Consider the following 21,774-nt stretch of genomic DNA (forward strand, 5'->3'; position numbering starts at 1 on the left):
GGAAATCATCGGTCATCAATCGAATCATCAATCTACTGCTATGACCCAAGTATACAAAAAGATTTTTTTTAATGGCATTATCGGCCTATACTTGATTATATATGATGCTGATTTTTTTTTAATGGAAACACTAAATTAAAGAGTAGAATTCTAAACGTTTCCTCGATTTCTGTTTTAATTATCGGACTTAGAACCTCTAAGAATGTTAAATACTGTGCAATGTGCAACACAGTCTGTCACTGCGAGGATTTTAGTACACTATACTTTGTTGGGATCACAGTCATTAAGAAATCTATTATTCATGAACTGAGATAAACTCAGAAACTTATTTTTGTCTTTATTAATAGATACTTATAGTCTGTCACTGCCAATCTTCTTGAATTTATTAATAACATTAAGATACATTCTGTCACTTTTTATTAGAGCACAGTGTTGAATTAAAATGTTCCCCAGCCTTTTAAAATATATTAATGGCAGTTCTTGTCTCCTTGGAATAAGGAAGTGGAGACATCATTGTGCATTAGAAGATATTATCAAAAAACTGGCCTTATCCACTTACATGGAAAAAGCAAAGCTGTGGAATATTCCTGTCGACTCGCATTAGCAAATAGCATTCAAATATGGCCTGAGCAACTCTAAATTAGCAAGATACATTAGGCTGCACTGATGTGAACATACACTTGTAAGCCATTTTAGAACTTGGTGCCTTCAACTGTCCCTAACACCCTCTACTAAGAACACGGCTGTCACAAAGAGTTATCAGCTGCCCACAAAGTAAGGAATATTGCCCCATGTCTACTGTATTACCAGTGAATGTTAAATAGCTGAATTGTCAATTTCATTATGATCAATGAGGACAATGAGGAAGCTGGTGTTGTAATGTACCAACTGTCCTTAGGCTTGGTTCATAGTGTTGCTTTGTCACACTGCCACTTGTCCCAAAAACCCGAAGGTCCTGGAAATAGAACACAAGATTCGCTGAATAAAAGTCAGGGTATAACAGATTGGCATTTTAGAAACATAATTACACTTCAGTCTTTAGGAACAAGCGCACTGCAAGCGGTAAATGCATTTTACCTTCAGCTTCAGTTGTTTACACTATTTTGCCGGTATTAAAAAAAGAAATCATATAAACTCTAAAAAAAAAGAATACAGTCGGTCTGATTTATTAAAGCTCCTCAAGACTGGAGAAAATAGACTATCTTGAGAGAACCTGGGTGATCCAGGATATCTTCAGTGGATCTGGTCCAGGATTTGCCAACTAATAGCAAATGAGTTTAAAAAATCCATTCCAAGTTTGTTCAATCTCCCAGGTTCTCCCATGATCTTCTCTAGTCTTGGAGGGCTTTAATATATCTTTATACCGGTAGTCACTGGGTTACATACGAGATAAGGACTGTAGGTTTGTTCTTAAGTTGAATTTGTTTGTAAGTCAGAACAGGTATATTATTTTAATAAATGCAATTAGGACAGATGTTTGTCTCAACATATTATTAGGCAGTGTGGTGTCATTTACTGTATAAAATCCTCACAGTGAGTTAATAACAAACAAAGCAAAAAAAAAAACTTTCTGGAACCTAGACATTCAACAACTTCTGGAGCAAGCTGTGCTTTGATATGCAAAAATAAACTGCTGCAGAGTTTGTCTTGGTCATTAAGGAGTTACAAGATGTTGCAGAAGAGCTCAGTCCCCCAAGATCACCCACAACCTCAGCTATGTCTAGCAAAAGAATTCATCTGCAAGTCATGCAAACCGCCCCTCCTCCCTTCAAACCTCCATTCTACACAGGAGCGAGCAGGAAATCCCCGTTTGTATGTCGGATGTCCTTAACCCGGGGACTACCTGCACCAGGGAAGCTGATATGAGAATGTGCAATTTGGTAAAACATGTATAAAAATATGGAAAAACACACCTATAGCTACAGGAATTTATGTTCTGTCTGGTGGTCCAATATTAAACAGATGCCAGGGCATGTGTTGCCAGTATATTTACAAAATAACCTGCTTGCTATAGAGTATGTATGTCATATAGTAGAAGATATGCAGTTATAAAACCTTTGAACTTTGCATGATAATAAATAAAAAGAAAAAAATATTTTTAAAAACAACTTCAACTGTTTTATTTTTATTTTTTTGTCAAATATTGGCTTAATTTAGGTCATTAAATTTCAAGATTATTACTGAAAGTAATTTTAATATATAGAGGAGGGGTGTTGCAAAATATTCTAATCTGGATGTACAATATGGCAGGTAGCCTTTGCAGGGATCTCATGATAGGAATCTGAGCTCCATCTGACATCCATTTATATTTCCAGTGCATTTTATATACTATGGAAACAGTCATTCAACCTGGATATTCAATATTGGTACTCCTGAGTGTTATGGGATTAGGAATCAAGATGCATATGTCGACGTGTTTTTACCTGAATTTATCTTGTCCACAGTGGGAGTGGGAAGAGTATTTAAAGAACATTTTCTTGCTGCTAGATGTAGCTTCTGCTCTTTGATGTAATAAAGGAAGGTTAGAGAACAAACAATCAATATGGTTGGATTCATACAACTCCAAATATCCATAAAAACACTCCGACAGACATATTTGCCAAGGGGCTTCCGTCTCCCCACAGATATTCCAACATTGAAAGCAATGGCTGCACATCAAGGTAAAAATAAACAATTTCAATACCTTTATTATCAATGCTGTTTAAATCAATACACCCAAATGGTCACAGAATCCATAAATTAGATCTCCCGATGACACTGACGCATTTCACTCTTACCAGGGGCTTTATCATAGAGAAGGAGCTTTTAATAAATGTATTTTTATTCAAAGCGGGGAGAGTATTTATATAGTATTTACCTGTTGCTAGATGTGGCTTCTGCTATTTGATGTAATAAAGGAATGTTAGAGAAATAAACAATCAATATGGTTGGCTTCAGAATATCCATAAAAACACTCCGACAGACATATTTGCCAAGGGGCTTCCGTCTCCCCACAGATATTCCAAGGTTGAAAACAATGTCTGCACATCAAGGTAAAAATAAACTATTCCAATACGTTTATTATCAATGCTGTTTAAATCAATACACCCAATTGGTCACAGGATCAATAAATTAGATCTTCTGATGACACTGACGCATTTCACTCTTATCAGGGGCTTTATCATAGAGAAGGAGTTTTTATTAAATGTATCTTTTTCCAAAGTGGGGAGAGTATTTATATACTGTAGTATTTACCTGTTGCTAGATGTGGCTTCCGCTATTTGATGTAATAAAGGAAGATTAGTAGAACAAGCAATCAATATGGTGGGATTCAAACAACTTCCAATGCCTATAAAAACACTCTGGTAGCCGGTGCTCATCAGTGGAGGAGTCTACCCACCAGAAGTTCCAACATTGAAAGTAATTTAAATCATATATCAAGGTAAAATCAAAATCCATATTATTTAATAAACCCATATGGTAACATGATCCAGAGGGGCTTCACCTTAGAGGGGGAGTTTTTACTAAATTTGTCTTTGTCCATAATGGGAAGGGTATGTCAATGAAATTTACTGTACCTATTGCTAGAAGTGACTACAGCTATTTGATGTAATAAAGGAGCATTTTGTAAACCATCAGTGATCTTTGCATTTCTTCATGAGCCTTGAAATGTACAGTCATTTACCTTTAGTCTTTTCCCCATATGCATAGAATTACAATGTTGTTTATAACCAATAAATTCAGATACATTCCTGCTCTTGCAAATAATTACACGTCGACCTATGTCCCTTTTGTATTAAATCCTAAATAACATTCCTTTAGCAATGTTGTGGCTCATGGTGAACAAAATAACACATGAGCTGAAACATATTAAATGGACGCATTAGTTCCTGGGGTAGCTTGTTTATGCATGTAATTACATGCGTCTTTAGTTTACTTTATATTCATCTCCCAATGGAATTGATTGCCTATTAATCCACTAATAGCATTTTTGTTGAAACATTTGAAGTGTACTGAGGTTGCCTACATAGATAATTAATAAAACAAGAGCGGGAATAAAAGATTGCCTGGACAGAATGGACAATGATGTCATTCAGTAATAGGTTAAGCTGGTCAGGACTCATTACAATTAAGGTTTTTACAGTACCAATGGCATTTTGTAACAAGGTTTATAGAATGTGTTTCACCAAATAAAACCCAAGCTCTAGAGAAATGATCCTTTTAACACAAGTAGATTAAGATCCATATTTGCTATTAAGAGTGCTCTCATGAGAATGCACTGTACAAAAAAAAAAAGGAAAATTAAGCTGCTGTCAATTTTGCCTGTGCACCCTCAGTGACTTTATATTCTATCATTTTCCATCTCTGATGCATTTCCTTTTATTGTTATGGCATAATAACAATTGCTCACCATTCGTGATAAATGGCACAGCATTGATTTTTAAATTTAAAAGTTTGCCAGTTATATGGAGATGCAAGAAGCATGAAAATAAAGTGAAATTATGTGTTTCTTTAGATCCAGGAAAACTTCTACCATGTGCATACGGGTAACAAAGTGTATAACTTGGGCAACTTACATGACCCTTTAGGTACAGTTTTTGTGAATCCTTTACAAAAACATCTAGCTTAAAGTGTTGTGTATTCTAAAGGATCTAAAGGATAATTTTATGTGTAAGGGTAGGCACAGTGAAAAAGTAAATTTGTTTACTGTCCTAACTGCTAAAACTGCTAAAAAATTAGTTCTATAATAAACCTGTTTTATCATCCAGGCAGACAAGCCATAATGATTCCTTTATCCTTATGAATCCTAATGAATCCTTTATCACATTCACAGCACTTTACAATGCAGTAAAACTTGATTGGTTTATAGCATTGTCCCTAACTTTCCCATTCTGAATACTGCTGTACTGGAAACATAGGTTAGATCAGTCTTTGTCAATTTTTTTACTCTTCAGGAACCCCTAAAATAATTTTCTGGGTTTACATTCGTTGACTGTATTGTTGGTCACTTTGTGTGTGTGTTTTGTTTTTTTTTTAGACATAATATTAGGAAAACTAAAAGAAAATGAAAGATAAAGAAAACAAAACAAGCTGATTGTGCAGCTTTCTTATATTTCTGTTAAAAACAGCAAGATCCTAATAACTGTTTAAATTGTATTCAAATGAATTACATTTATTTCTTATTGTCATGCTCCAGGTCATGGCACCAACTGCATCATACTCTTAAACATAAAGCAGTGTTTATTAGTTCTGTTTATAATATACTGGAATACAACATGTAAAAAACCTTATCAATTATTTATTTTGTGTATGATAGCATCAATAATATATTATTTTTAATATTTAAACTTACAATATTATTTTCAGCACAAATACTGTCTATGTTCGGTTCAGTTATATTGTCGGTGTATACATGTTCGGAACAAGGAGGTTGATTATATTCGGAGCACACAGAAATAATGATGCCCTGAAGAAACCGATCAATTTTTATAAAACCGCCTACAGTGCTTTCATTATTATTGGAAAATGAGCTTTACTCTGTTACTGTGTTTCTTGATTAAACTGTAATGAATGTTTTCTACTGCAAGGAGAACATTAAAGAAAGATAAAATATAAAAAGCTGGTAATGACCTATCTCAGAGTAAACTTGTTTTGATGTTTAAAGATGAGCACATTTTGGTAAACTTACTTTACGGTTGAATGTTTAGAGCACACATCAAGGTTCACTTTACTAGATTCTCATTATAATAAAGAAAGAGGTTTATTGAAGCCCTTACCAGTTTAATAGATTAATGCCTAATTGAAAAGTACACAGTGCTATCCAGTCATTAGTCAGTAATGGGGAAGCCAGTTTTATTTACTTGCAGATGATGATAATATAATGGTTCTATTATATCACCCCCACCCCCAAACCTGTATTTGCAGAGTACAATATATTACAGAATTCCCCACTTACCTGTAAGTTTAATTCTCCTATTAAGGAAGTAATATTGGATAACACCCAATTAGGAAATATATGACTTCCTTAAGGTTGTAAGGTCCATAAAACAGTTGCATTTCGATAAAATAACAAGGGGTAAGGACCTATCAGAGGTACTGTGGTCCCTATGGATGTCTAAGTCTATAATGACCTACTAGAGTCTGTAAGATAAAGATGGCTTGCAGAGACATGTATAATTGTCCCTGAGGTGGTTTGTGACAGCTGGGAGCCTGACAAGTACATTCATCTACCTTTGACCCTATTCAAAATTTGTATGTGTATTACTGATTTTTGGATCATGCTTATGGGAAAAAGTGGTGGTTGTAGACAGAGAGGTAACTTGACATTCTCTACCCATTTCATGACCCATAGTCATTTCTTGGTTCATCACAAATTTCTCAGTTGATACATGTGTACACTGGTAACATTTTCAGTTTGGCAACTTAACAGTTTGGCAGTAACTTGACTGTTACTGGAACCATTCAATTTGGCAGTTAGTGAGACCTTTTGAAGAAATTTGCCTATTTATCATTACATCACTGTATATTACTCATAACCTGAATGCACAATTTTAGTGAATTTAATTAACCTTTTAAAAAGCTGGGCTTTAATGTTGTTTTCCAGTTTAACTAGACATTTACCATAGTAATAGAACAATCCCTTCCTACTTGTTTGAATTATATTTCTCCTACAGATTTATCTTCTGATGATATTACTATCTTGCAATATTATTCTACGTGAGGAATTTCTACATAGGTTTATAAACAGTTGTCAAATACCATATTTTATATTACCCAGTGCCAATATAAATTAAATCAAATTTGACTCTCCTCTAGAACATGACATCAATACATTACATTTAGTAGGTTTATATGAAGTTACAATGGTAGCTTATTAATGAGACTTTAATGAACACTCACAACTTATTGCCATCTTACATACAAATCCACCAAGATTTCTTGATCATTCATACTTCTTTATGAACAGTAAGCATTTCCAATCCTTTTACCCTTAAAAAAATTTTCTCAAGAAACACCAGCATTCAGATGAGAGACTGCCATTTTTTTATCCAGTGGATGTTATAACGTTGTCTTTTGGACTCAAAAATGATTTCTTGGTGATACTAGAATCCCTGAATAAATAAATTCCTATGTTTTAGGATTAAATTTTAAATTTACCAAATGACTCACTTCTTACTATTGAAGCATGAGTATTTTATTGACTTTCACTGTCAGTGAATATTTGGAAGTAAAATTTAAAATAACAGAAACGTAGTAGTTCATCATTGAATATCTGTTCACCATTACTTGATTCTAACATGCTGGGTTGCATTATTACTTTTTCATTACATTTTTCATCATATAAATTAAACTCTTATGGTTGTGTAAAGGCAGGCAAAGATATAGTAGCCCATGCCAGTGTTAATTATAATACATATGAATGCTTTCTTGTCTATAAGAAAAAAAAACACACAAATCAAATGTTTTACCACACTGAGTTTATTGAAAGGGAACAAATATTGATTTCTTTTTTAAGCAAAATGCTTTACAGTATGTGTAAAAGTTTAATTCCATTGTTACATTGCACAGATTTTTTTATTCATCAGTAAAAATACCTTTTGTTTCTTTTCTTTTATTTTATAATTAAAATATGTATCAAGGACCTAAACCGCATAGGTAGTTAACCAAATGTTAATATCAGGATATGAAAACCACAGTAAAAGATTAAAATTCTTAGGTTAATCATCATCAGTGATATTTGAAACGGCAGCCATTTTGAGAAAGGTATAAATTGGAGGCCTGTAAACAAGGTTGACACTCCATCCAAAATGCTATCCACTGCAGCTGTATCAGACGGACAACCTTTCCGCCCCTGCAGAACTCTAAATCTCATTATGCTCTGCCAATCTGGTGGTTAGCAAAGTATTCTGGGATGTAGAGCAGGATTTGGGGTTGCCCAACCCTGAGCTACATTAATGGCAGTGATAAAGTTTCACTGAGCTGCACCAATACAAAGACCGGCAACGGAAAATTTGGTGGAACATTTAGCAAAATCGCGTACAATACAATTTGGCACTAGGTTCATTATAAAACAGTTGTCAATATTTCACAGAAATCAAGCACACTCTTAGGTAAATAAAAAACAGTTAAAAAATTAAATTTTTGGCCAAATCTATCCTTTTTTTTTCTTCTAGTGTTGACCTTAAATAAACCACAGAGAATACAAAGATAAATCCAAATATTACAGTTAAGTAGAATAAAACAGGTTTATTTTGTAAATTCACACTCACACAAGATTGTAAAAAGTCAGCCCACCCAAAAGTCAATATATAAGTTATAGCCTGCTGGGTTGATTCTTCTAAATATTCCTATTCTTATATTTAATCTTATTCTTATATTTTAGGGACCCCAATTTTAAGATCTCTGTCATTTCCTAGATGTGTTCCCATTAACCTTATAGAGACCGTAGCACACCCATTGACTTTTTGGATGTTTTTTTTCTGGGTAATTTTCCATAGCAGAATAGAAAATTCAGTATAAAATAAACAAAGATCCCATCATGGAGAATGGGGTCCCTTTTCTGTGTACGTGCTTAAAATGAGATATAAGAAGCCATTAGTTATTTATTCTCTCTAGCATGTGTCAGAACCTCAAATATAATTTCTGGGTGGGCTGATTCTTTAAAGAATACATTTTTTAATATATTGACTTGTAATATGTATATATGTATACATCTTTTGTAACACAAAGGAACCCCCTGGTGCAACACTAGTTACTAACACTGTGATGGAATGTTCTGTAGCTCAGAAGACAACTTTCGAATACAGTAAAAAGGCAGTAATTCTTTTAAAAAAATTTGGTCCTTCCTTCAAACATACTGCGATCACAATACTTGTATCAAAATGGCAACCTTTAAAGTTTTTTATTCAATAGCATGATGAAATGGAATTTTTTTTATTTGTCTGTTGTGAGTTGTATTTGATGCTTTTGTGGCAGTGCTGGCTAAATTGGACCCATTTACTACGTAGAGCTTATTTAGTTACACAGTGCAATTAGCGCAGACATATAATGACTCACAGGAACCAGTCAGAAGTCTTCTTTTAAAAATTAAAATGTACGGCTGAAGTAATGATCTGATTGGCTGCTGTAAGACATAACATAGTTTTGCTGATTGCAAAATGACAAAAAAGCAGAATTTCACCCTAAAGATAAATAAGTGGTATTGGGTGGTGTACAATAGCCTAAGATAAAGGAAAATAAAAAAAGTGAAGTCTATCCAAAACAAATTAATCACCTTGATCACCCACTGACTTCCTAAAGAATATGCTTATATACTTAGCATTCTATAAAAACAGTGTTCTCAATCATTTGAGTATTCTGTGCGTTTTTTTTAAACAATTTCACCAGATCCTGCCAGTGCTAGTCCTATGTCTTCTTCCTGTGTCAAGGTGACGACCCTCCTTTAGCTGCTTCAGAAGCAACATTTCTATCCTAGGGTGCATGCCGGGGGTGTAGTGTAAGACTGTAGTGCAAAATGGGATAGATTACTGTGCGGCCTCCTCTGATTTAGTTGGCCAGCTATTGACTTGATTGAAAGATCCTCTTTTTTTGGCCTGCATTTCTAGACTTTTTTCAATATGGTAGGTATCAGTGGATCTGCCATAGCTGCGATTCATGATTGTGCATTTTGGTTGTAGTGCTATATACATAACAAAGGAGGACTAAACCAAGTCCTTCTTTATTTATGTTCCACACATTCCCTTCCCCACCAAACGCTGCAGGTTATAGTCTAAGGGTTTCAGCAACATAGAAAGTGCTGCCAACCCAAAAAGAAGTGGACAGGACTGTGTGAGGTCAGGCGCTGATTGACAAGCTACAGGCCTCTGTCTTCACAGTGACAATGCTGATAGCCATGCCTGCTGCAACTTATCCAACTGTAGTACAAGCACAGCCTACATGAGAGTGGCAATAGTGCTCTGAATTAGGAAGAAAAATAACTGCCACCAGAAAATTAGGTGGAATTCACTGGCAGGTATAGCCAGTATTTGTGGAGCTTTACAAGGATTAAGAAAAAAAGTGCACAGATGCATTTATAATTCGGTGCTGCACCCCATATATTTATTAATGAGGCCATAGTTTTACTTTGGCTCTGCTTGAACACTTCTACTTAAAGTGCAGCTCAATTTAGCTTGTTATTCAAAGGAAAAAAATATAAAAATCTATCTATAAAATCTGCTTGGCATCAGGAATTAAACAATTCTTTTTCATTTTTTAGGACAATAATTTTAGGATAGAAATTACCAGGGGAGGGAATGAGAGTCTTTAATAAGACATTGCAGATTTCTAGAAGAGCTGCATCACAAAGAGGGAGTTTCTTGTTTAGAGCATGTATGCAATTTAATGTGCAATATCCGGCAAGCTAGTAATGACTAACTTTTAGTTTTCCCTGGGCTCCTATTTAAATTTCTTCTTCACGTCTTACATTACGCTAAAATAATTTTTACCAGTTTGAATTAGCTAAAGTAGAAAAGTGCGTGTACTGCCAACATGCAGTTGAAAAATAGCTTTTCTCTGTTTGTGGAAGCAGTGGTTTCTCTGTACAGGACCAACACAACCCCAATCAGATCAAAGTTAGAGCGCTCCAATCAGCAAAGAGCATGAGCTTTGCTTATCTCAGAGCTATAGGTCCCATGCTGCAGTGCTACTTATGTTGTGGCTACATTCTAAAGAAAAGATTTTACCACTTTTTGCTCTGATGCACCTGGAATGTATTTGACTGATTTAAAATCTAACTATGCTACAAAATTCTGTATTCCTGTTGTAATTGCCTCTTTAGGAAGTCAGTGAGGGTTTTTATCGGCCAACGGGACTTAAATGTTTTGGGTAGGCTCACCTTTAAAAATGAATTTGCTAACACTCAATCCTCTTGGATTCCAGAAATTGTCAGTTGTTTAGCAATATATAATACATAGTACCCAACCCTGTATACTTTCCATGGAATTTGACTTTGATGTTCCTTTTTTCGGCAGGTCTTTATGCCTTGTGTTTTTCTTTAACAAGTTCTGTGGTGTATCTCTACACACGAGCTCTGGAATGAAGGCTTCACAACCTTGAGAATCACACATCCCATTGAACATCACCCAGCTATACATTTTCAAATTTGGGGAGAGATTCTTTCCTAAATAAGCCTGAGAGTTTTTGTTTTTTTTTATTATAAATTCTGGAAAAGTAAACTTAGGACAGTGTTTAATAAAAGTGAATCATATCACTCCTTTAGAATAAATAGTTTTCTTCTTTTCTTCTTAAAAGTCTTTGTTCCTGCTTTTTTTTTTGTTTTCCAAGAGTAGAACAGTAGGTGGATAGAAAACCAGTCTCCATGTTATCAGAGGCTTTCCCACTGTCTATGTACAAGCTCACTTTGGCATTAAGTTCCCCAAAAAGAAACAGGTGGCTTACTTCTTGTGTACATCTTCATGCCTTATGATTTTGTATGTTATCCAGTAAAAGATGTTAAAAATGAGGAATGCCAGGGGAAAGGCAGCTCGAGATATTGTATCAATCCGTTTTGCTCGGTCAACGAACTTCTTCTTAATTGATTCTGCATCTTTTGGAGGGGGTGGGGGTATAGTAGGTGGGGCTGGCTTAACTGCCGTGCCATCCTTGACTTGTAGGCAATGACCCATTCCATATCCACTGAAGTTGAACCTGCTCTCACGGACTACATCTTCTTCCTGAAAACAGAGAACAAGTTTTAAAAACATTTCCAACGTTTTTTTGGGTTTTTTTTTAGCGCTTGTTAAAAGTTTCAAAGGTATTTCATAATATTGCCTAGATTCATGTAAATAAAATATCTGTGGTCCTTTATCTCCTCTCTGGTCACTTTGCTGTTTTTTTGTTTTTTTTTGCCAGGGCTGATGGAGAAAAGTATTGGTGATGGCCACCTGCTTTGGCTTCTCTGCCCCACCTGCAGCAACCTATTTGCCTTCTCCTCCCTGCCCCCATGATATTGCCACTTGTGAAAGCAGTGAAAGCAGAGTATAGGGCATTGCTCCAAATTATGGGAAGTGTTGGCCCCTCAATATTTGTCTTGGATAAGGAAGGTGAAAACACACAATGGAGCATTGAATATATAAAATAACATTATTATTATTACATTATTTATGATAACAATACGGTAAAAAACAACATTATTTTTGTTCAAAGTTATGAATGTGCAGACTAAGTAAACCTAATAGCTTTCCTGTATGCAATGGCTATGTGTGTAACATCTCCTTACAACCCTCAAATGCCCAAAAAGATACCATCCTAGTATTCTTTTGTTCTACGAAAATGTCAGGATAGCTCTGTTGTTTCATATCTTGTTTGACTATTGTGCATGTTGTAATTCTTGTTTTGTAGTACTATGCCTTTCTTTTATTGTGCAGCTCAGTTGAGATCCATAATGATTTACCTCGGACACATTTTACTGTCAAGGTGATTTATACTGTAGTTAAAATGTTTTCAGCGATAAGGTTGCTAAAGTCATGTTCTGACATTACCACAGCTACAAATATGGATTCGATTATTAGTTTCATTATCAAACTTACTGTCTGGTAAAGCCTACAGCCTATTCAGAATATGAAAATGTGTCCACCAGAGCCCTTTCTTTCTCTCAATGTTTTGTAAAATTTTGAAAATATTGAAATATACAAAATGTGGAAATGTCTATTGATTAAAATTAAATACTTTAAAAAAAAGTCCAATCTATTTTTTATGCTTAATACATTTTTCAGTGCAAACATTGTAGAACAATAAGACAGAAGGGGCACAAGGGTTAAAAGGCTAAAACATCCAGTAAAACCCAAAGCAGTTAGGAAGGGAAGAGCAGCCTAAGTGGACCCCTAGGGGCTGGGTATTTTGAAATTGTGATTGCAGTTGGCTGAATGAGAAAAAAACAGCAGGGAGGTTAGGGAGTGATAAAAAGAGAAGGAGATGGAAGAGAAAGCAGTTTAGTAACTACACAGGAGCACTAGATGAATTGTTTTACAATTTTATTCTGATATTTTCCTCTATCTGATAAAGGAAAGCAGTAACAGTTTGCTATTTAAGGTGTATTGTTGCCATCCATTATAAACGATTGCCTTTAGCACTACCATTGATTATTTATCTATCTTGAACCCTACAAATGTTTAGAGAGGCCTCAGGGTATCAGACAGATGCCAGATGATTGTCACTTTTATGATTGTTTACAGTGAATGAATGTGCACTGTACACACAGCGCCACTCTGTTCAATGGAAATGGGAGGCGAGAAGACAAGCAAGCGTCACCCTGCTGTGCTCTCCTACATAGGTTGTACATGATCAGTCATTAATCAATATGCTATGTTGAATTGCTGAACAACGTTGGGGGCCTGCTGTATAAATGTAGTATTCTTCTGACGTTTACGCACTTCACAGTTCACCTTGTTTACTCCATGTTTCTTTGTAAAACATATATACTGGCATTGTGCCATTGTGCCATTGTGTCAAGTAATTTTTTTTATATCTATGGTAAAAGAAATTTGTACTGTGGAGAATATAAAGGATTCCTTTGCTTGCCCCTTCTAAAAATACCAGTTTCCTGTCTCTTTAAAACTTTATAACACATTTGCTTGTAAGAACAAATAATTAAAGTTGGAATGAAATCAGGGTTCCTAATTGTAAAGAGGGTTTAGGTAATTTCAGAAAAACAGCAATTGTAGCCCCAGGGAGTAAGGGTTTCCATTGACGGATGTAGTAACCCTGTGTAATTATATGTGTAAAGTCATATGAACTAATGTAAATTTTACTGCATTTCAAAGTATTTAAATTCACATGCATCAAAGTACACAAATGCCTATTTCAATCAACATGCTTCTACATGTGTAGGAATACTAATTGTGTATGAATGACACCTAAGCTAAGTTTCTTCAGTGTATGTATATATTGTTTTTTTGTTTTTGTTTTGTGGTATAGCAGTCCTTCCATTTTATGGGAAAATGACAATGACCTTGTTAACGACCCCTACCTCAAACTAAGACTTGCCTTGCCTGGAGAAGAGAAGTCACCCCCTTCATAATGTTACAATTCCCAGGTCTAGTAATTGGCTACTGTGCTTGTTTAGTGGTTACCTGAAAATGCAAATAGATTGTATACAATCAAGTAGACTGACATGTCTACTGGTTGGCAAAGTGAGAGAAGATACATCCTTACTTCCTTTCCTGAAAAAGAAACCTAAGAGAGATCACTTAACCGGTCCACAAACTGAACTGTAAAAATAATGTAACTGTAATAAATACTTCCAAAAGTCACCTAAGTATTTTAACAGCAAAGGTAATGTCCGGTGACCTTCTTGTTCACAGTGCTCTTCTTGAGGTTTAAAGCCCTTTTTTTTATTTATTTCAGAAAAGATGTTTTCATGCCCCCAAGTTTTTAATCATTCTTCTTCTTTCCATTTTTTAAAAACATTTTCTCCTCCCTATTTAAAATGTTTTCGGAAACAAACACAAGATCACAAAGATTTATGACAAATGAAGATGAATATATTTTAAGTATAATTTATTTTCTTTCTTGTGAATATTCAATCACAAGAAAAAATAAAGGTAAAAAACAAAACTATGGCAGTCTATTTTTTGAAGTTGCTTGGACCTCTAAATCAACAACAAGCACTAGAAGGAAAAAAAATCATAGAAATTCATAATATTATATTATCCAGCAATAAACCATGTAAATCATTCTAATTAAAATGTCAGCCGCAGAAAACACATCTGATGTATAAGCTCCAGGCTGTCATAATGACTGTCCAAGCCCTTCATATTAAACACCTTACGGGGGTAAAACTTAATTATAATCTTTTGTCAAAGATACAGTAGACCCAATTTATTAATATGTATGCCATTTTCTGAATCTCATTAAACAAGAGACTGGAGGCTACAGGGAAGAGGAGCCTTTATTCCAAACAACGATTGACTTTTTTGTCTGTGTTTGAACAGTGTCTGCACAGAGGGAAAAGCATAAGAATCCATATCTTATGGACAGCAACACATTCTAATACAAATATAAATGACTTCTGGACTAATGGCAACACTGGATTATTTTTCTCTTCCCATATCAATAACCATGCATGTAAAATGGGCAGGTAGACCTTCTTGAAAGGTCTCCAACGTCCTGGCCTCCTCTGGTCCTTTGTCAGAACTCTCTGATAATAAAGAGTAGACTATTTCTGAGAGTTTTTTAAAGTCTTGGTTTCTTTTGATCTTTTGTTAGAACTCTCCTAAAATGGAGAGTACAAATTTTTCTGAGAGGTCTTCAAGGACTCCTCCGATCCTTTGCCATAACTCCCTGATCATAGAAGGTAGACTATTTCTGAGAGGTCCTGTTTTTCTCTGATCATGTGTTAGAACTCTAAAAGGGGAGGGTAAACTATTTCCGACTATCATTGTCTATATCTTGACCTCTACTAATAAATCTTTAATGATAATGGACACTAAGCCCTTCCTGGGAGGTCTTCAATATCCAGGCCATTCCTTATCCAGTGCTTGAACTATCTGATAATGGAAAATAGACTATTTCTAAAGGGACAATAATGTCTTGCCCCCCACCCCTAATCTGCCCCCAGATTTTTCATATTGAAGAGTAGACTGTAATTAAAATGGTAGTATACAGAATAGGACTGTCAATTAACATTCTTGCTCGCGGATTCTGGAAGATGAGAATGTTAGTACTGCAAGGTTTGGCTATGTGAGAAAGTCTTATTTGTTTTATTTTATTTGCCTCTACTGTCCTAAAGCATATATATATATATATATATATGCCCACTAAATTTTTGCTACATTAGAAAAAAAATAAAATTAGTTGCTGCTAACAATGCCCTATCCTTTTTTTTTTTTTTTTTTAGCAGTTTTAAACTTTTTACCTTTTTGAGGCAGTTCATAGAGGGGACCATGAAGTAAAATCTAGGCCCGGGTAAAGGGAAAATAACCTGAGCACCTGAACATTCTTTTACACATGATCAGTCTCAGCAACATTATACAGTAGACTTCGGACTAGGCCGGGTAGGCCGGTATAGTTCAGGGTTTCATTAATAAAACACTATACTCACCCTCACACACAGGCAACCCTTCCTCTCGCCGCACCTGCGGACATCCGACATAGTTCTGGAGAGCAGGCAGCAGGGACGTCTCAACATGCGCCATGCAGAAGCACTGCAGCAGACGTCCACCTGCACCGCCCCAGCATTTTATAATGAAGATTTTTTTTTCGGCCTGTACTAGGCCCAATAGTACGGAGGCTGGGTAGTCGCGAGCCATATAGGCGAGAGCCTACTGTACTATTAATTTATCAATACAAATGGACTCACATAGCAAGGTGATAGTGATTGACATCTGAACTCTGATTGGCAGGTAATTGTTATTTCTAATGAATAAGCTTGGCCAAAAGTTGATGTCTCACTGTGTGGAATGTGCAGATAAAGCTACCTGCCCGTTAGAAAACTTTCTTTGTTATGATAAGCTTCTGTTGGGCTCAAAAAGGGTTTATTGTCCCCTAAATGATCTAACTAGCTCCAGTTTATAACACTGCTTAAAAAATGTATGAAATGTATGCCTTATATCAAATGATAGATTGTTATTCATAGACCACAGGAACCCACCTACAATAAGAAGTAAAGTCTGTGATTTGTAATTTAATCGCTCAGGCATTGCAAGTCTCACTTTAGGAGGTCTCTTCTATTATCATCGATAGTATTAATAAAGATATGTATAACGCACCAACATATTACGCAGCACTCAATATAAATTAGGGGTTGCAAATGAGAAACAGATACAAACTAGACATGGGAGGAGGAGAAGACCCTGCCCAAAAGAGTGAGGAGTAGTATACAATAGGAAGGAATATGGAATGATGGCTAATTATTAATGTTAAGTGACAGATGAAGATGCGTGATCAAAATCAAAAGATGTGTTTTAAGGACTCTTTTAAATGTGTGGAAGCAAGCCTAATAGGACGAGTAAAGAAGTTCCAGAGAGTAGGGGCAGTTCTAGAGAATTCTTGAGGATGCGTATGGGAAGAGGTTATATGTGAGATGCTCTAGGTGACAAAATAAAATGTATAAAATTAAAAAAAAGGAGGGAGTGCTTACACCTCTTACATTTAAATATTGTTTTATTGGGTAGTGGGCTGCATTAACTTGAGCCTTTTATATCTGAGTTCATCTTTTTAGATTATGATAAATGTTGGAAGGTTTAGAACCCCTAATGTTTTTACCAGTGCTTTTGCTCATAGTAAACACTAACTAGTAAGCGCTAACGTTTTTATATTTATTTTACTTCCAGAAATTTGAATACGCATTTACTGTCTGTCTGTAAACATACTTTTCATGAATTTTAAACTCATTCAAATACAAGAAATCAGAAAAAATGTACAGAGAAATGATAAATAGATAATCTCATAATAAGTAGGAATTACACAATTCAAATCAGAAAATCCTGGAAGAATTATACAAGTCATTCTATCATTCCCATTACAATGTAAGTGAATGTATTATCTCTTCAGTATATGGAAATGACCAGTAGTGAAGCAGAATATCAGTTTAATATACTGGAGCTGTAAAATGAGCTACTTGCATATTTATTCAGCATTGACTCTTTTCTCTGGATTTACTGGCAGCTCACCATGATATTTAACTGATTTGCTCATTGTTGCATTTTTATTGGTTCCTTTTCACGGGTAAGTCAATATACAGAATCCCTTAAAGCAATACTTTTACACCATCAGAAATTAAATTGCCTAATTAAATTAAATAGAAACCCGGACCTGTCATTGTTGCAGGGCACATAAAATAGTGTGTACTACATTCTGCAGGAATGCTGTACATGCTATGGCAAAAGTTCAACCCCCAACAATGATTTCAGTTCCATTTTAAGCATCAGCAGAATGTTAGTAACACACACAAATACCATAAACAAAAGATGCAGAGTATGTTGAGGTCAGAGCACATCTAAGTGGTCCCCATCAAGCCAATACACAGACCATTCTCTCTTTGCTCTATGCTTCATACTTTATCTAGGGTCTACCAGTTGTAATTTGCCTTTCTGTTTATTATATTCAATTATCATTAATAGTTGGTAAACAGCACTAGCTGGAACCTGAATATTTGGACTTCCGTAGGTTGCAGGAAAATTATTTAGCAAGTAAATTGAAACAGAAAATTAGCTAAACAAAAATCGGTGAATGGCCCCAACCTCACAAACACCTGCTGGTGGTATAATTGCATTAATTACACAAAATGATCCTTTCCCATGAACACATGCACTGATTTCTTCTAAAACACACATGGAAAGTCAATTACTGTTAGCAAAACAGTGTGCTTCAGCAAAGGACTATTTAAAGGGAGGCTATCATATGTTTTCACAAGAAAAAAACTCATTTTGAGTCATTGGGAGTGGAGCTTTTATTACTTGTGCCTGGAGTGTTTTGTGTGAGTTATTAAACTAAAACTGACAAAGGAAGAAACATCACTAAAATTATTGAATCATATTTAACACAGAAGTCATTCTTACTATTAGTGTCTTCTAAACTCCTGTACTGCAGCACTCAGAGAGAAAAAGGGCAATGTTGGGCAATTGATACTCGGCAATGCTTATTACTGTCCTGGTAATACTGAGCTGATTAACATAACTGCATAATTTTGGGAGATGTGGGAGGTACCCAGAAGAAACCCATACAGACACAGGGAGAACATACAAACTCCACGCAGATAGTGTCCTAGCCGAGATTCAAATCTGTGACCTAGTGCTGCAAAGGAGAAAGAGCTAACCACTGAGCCAACTGCAGTGCCCACCGAGAACCACCTAAAAAGAGGAGAGTGCAAGGTTGTGATCTGGAACTGCTTCTCCATTCTTCCTTGTTCTCATATCAGATTGCCCTAGGAGTGGCTTCTGGACCAAGCTGTATCAAAAAGCTACAATGCAAAGTCCAGGTCTAACGGATATCAGGACCTGATTCTACTGTCTGCAAGATCTGCAATTATGGTGGAATCCAAGAACCTTCTAAAAGCCACACCTTCTTACCCTAAACATTTTTATTTTATGAGTCTATCATAATATTAGGAATGTGTATGGGCCAGCAACAGTAACAAGCTCCAAAACCCAAAAATGCTACCCAAAATTGTCAGATCTTTGTCTGCCAGTGTGTTAGTAGGGAAGGTTTTAAGCCCTTATCAGTTTATGCATTGCTGTCCCTAGAGATGCAACAAAAAGTTAAAAGAAATTTTTCAAAATATGGGTAATATCCTTCTAGACAGTTGTCTCTTGTTGAGATGTTCAGAGTGAAAGATTTACCATCATCTCTTGTTCTTGGGGCAGCCAGGAGCAGACATTGCAGTTTGCAAAGTGTGTCACAGCCCAGACACTTCTCAGCCATCAGGGGACCCCACAGCATTTTGCATGGTTCTGCATGTCACTTGCATGCCCTTCCTTCATTCCTCAGTGTCTCAGTGTCCAGCTTGAGCACCCTCAGAACCCTGTTTACAGAGCCCAGCTATCAATCCCTTGGTGCCAGGCTAGGGGAGAGATTTGCTCTGCCATGATCTGGGCCAGGGGAATAATGTTTCCCAGCAATACTGCTTCTTTCTCTGAGGACTGTTCATGTTTGGCACTTTTGCTTTGCTACTCATCTTGGTGGGGTTTTGGGAGGAAGCACTAGTTGCACTGTTGGCTGCAACTGCCACCGGGGCAACCCTATTAATTTGGATTCTCCTTCACTCTCTTTTTTATTGACCATGGTCATTAGTACAAATGGGTAAATTTCCCCAATGGGGGCACAGACATCAATAAAAAATCTTACTGAAGGCCTAACTCTTTCCTACCATATTCAAAACTTAAAAAAAGGTTTTGGTTAAAGATGTACTTAAAATGATGAAACACCAATAAGTTTGCAGCCTTATAACTATATGAGCCTTGAAGCTTAACACAATATATGACCAGGCAGTGAATGGATGCGTGCATACATCTCCTGCACAAAAAAAAAATGATTACCTTGGGAACAAGAGCATGAAAGTTAGTTTCTTCGGTTAAATGACTACAGCATATTTTTAGCGCATTCTTTTGAGCATAGAAAGGCTCCTTGAAAACCCCTTGCTGCTTTATTCCCTTGAGCACCTGCACATGCTTCGCTGATATGGAAATATGGAGACATTTACGGAATGCAAAACAATAACAAACAGTAACAATAGCTGTTTCGACTGGTAAATGCTCCTGAAACCCAGAAAAGTATTATTCTACAGTTTCTAATATCATAAAACCCTTGTAAATTATTTCAGATTTGACAGCTGTGCATAATTTTTGCAAACACCAGTCTAATATTATCTTCAAAATAAGGAAAGAAAAAGTCAAATCGAATCCCCCGGAGCAAAGAGCGGCCAGCTGAGTCTTATAATTGATGTACTAAGCAACTGATCATCAATTATCCTGGTGTGGCTGTGTTGGCTGTCTTCAATCAGCTCTGTAACATCAATGTAAAGGTCAAGGTAATGAAGTGTATGAAGCCTTGCTTGGCGAGGGAAGAACACACAATAGCTCCTGCAGTAATTACATAGAGCTGATCTGAACTGATTGATTACTGACTTTTCACAGCACTATTAAGGAGGAGGATTCCCTTGAAAGCTTCAAAACCTTATACTAAAGGAAAGCTTTAAATGTTTTCGCTAAGTAAGAGTTTTGTGTGGTTCATTTTGAATTTGTCCTAAGATAATTTTAATTCAGTTTTTATGTTTTTTCACACTGTTTGTATCCTACCTCCCATGACACTAGTAAACACTAGTAAAAAAGTGCAACCCTGTCTAAATGTCAAATAGTTCAAAAGCTTATTGGAAGAGGCCAATTGGGAAACAGGCTTACCCCTTGACTTCTATGTTTGTTGGCTGATGTAGTATGGGAAGTGCAAGCTAAATTGAAGAGCTAAGTATATTTTGTATTATTTATGTCATAAATACAGCACAGTATATAGGTTTACATTTTTGCTAAGGTCTGCTTTAACATTTATGTCACCAGGGGTCATTAATGCTTAGATGCTCAGGCCAAATTAGGCAGCAACAACAGGCATTTGATAACTTGACAATAGGGCTATGACTAATACTCAATCATTTTTGCATTGGTTTCAAAGTTTTTATTAGGTAAAATGGTTTATTAAATACACTGCATGGGTGTATTTTTATAAGCTGACTAAACTTTTTATAAATTTTTTAAACACTGGACTCTCTTCGTTAAAATTGAATATTTTATTTCTGTTTCCAGAAACAGCTGGAGAAATGATTTATAGTTCATGGCAGCTGTATAGTAAGAAAGCACTGAAAGCACCATGTCTTAGTGATCAAATGTTAGGGAACAATGATGATTGGTTCCTGGATGTTAGCAAAGCTGTCTCGCATCAAGTAGCTCCTAGTTTTCAAAATGGAATGGTTTATTTTTCTCTTTGCATGGGGCAGGGTTCACAGAAACATTGAGTTTAGATAAGAAAAAGTTAGAGAACTTGCTTTGCAATCAATAAACATGTATGCTATATATTATAACAGAGAGAGGAGTCTAGCATTAAATGCCCTTGCAGGCTACCATTTCATCATCAACAACAGTCTACATGTAATAGTTCAAGGAATACTCCCATGCTTCATGGGGATTACTTTACTGCTTTATTCTGCTGTAAAATGGCGAATAAAAGGAGTGGCCACATACATGGAACTCAAGTTGGTTTCCTTGCATGGGACAAAGTAGTGATTTAGATAAGAAACTTCTCCTAATGCTAAGGGTACTCCTCACTTTTTTT

At 35.8% G+C, this 21,774-nt stretch overlaps 1 protein-coding gene across 4 annotated transcripts in view; it reads right to left on the bottom strand.

Annotated features, from left to right (window-relative positions):
* Positions 1-7,442: 7,442 nt before the first annotated feature.
* The window catches only part of GLRA2 (glycine receptor alpha 2), a 111,382-nt gene continuing 97,050 nt past the window's right edge, over positions 7,443-21,774 (bottom strand). For all 4 annotated transcript variants that reach the window (XM_072431450.1, XM_072431480.1, XM_072431460.1 and 1 more), the window contains one exon: positions 7,443-11,690. In XM_072431450.1, coding sequence (XP_072287551.1) covers positions 11,412-11,690 — 279 coding nt within the window. In that variant the 3' untranslated portion in view covers positions 7,443-11,411. The remainder of the gene's footprint in view (positions 11,691-21,774) is intronic.

This window comes from Pyxicephalus adspersus, chromosome 1, assembly GCF_032062135.1.
Source record: "Pyxicephalus adspersus chromosome 1, UCB_Pads_2.0, whole genome shotgun sequence".
Taxonomy (NCBI): domain Eukaryota; kingdom Metazoa; phylum Chordata; class Amphibia; order Anura; family Pyxicephalidae; genus Pyxicephalus; species Pyxicephalus adspersus.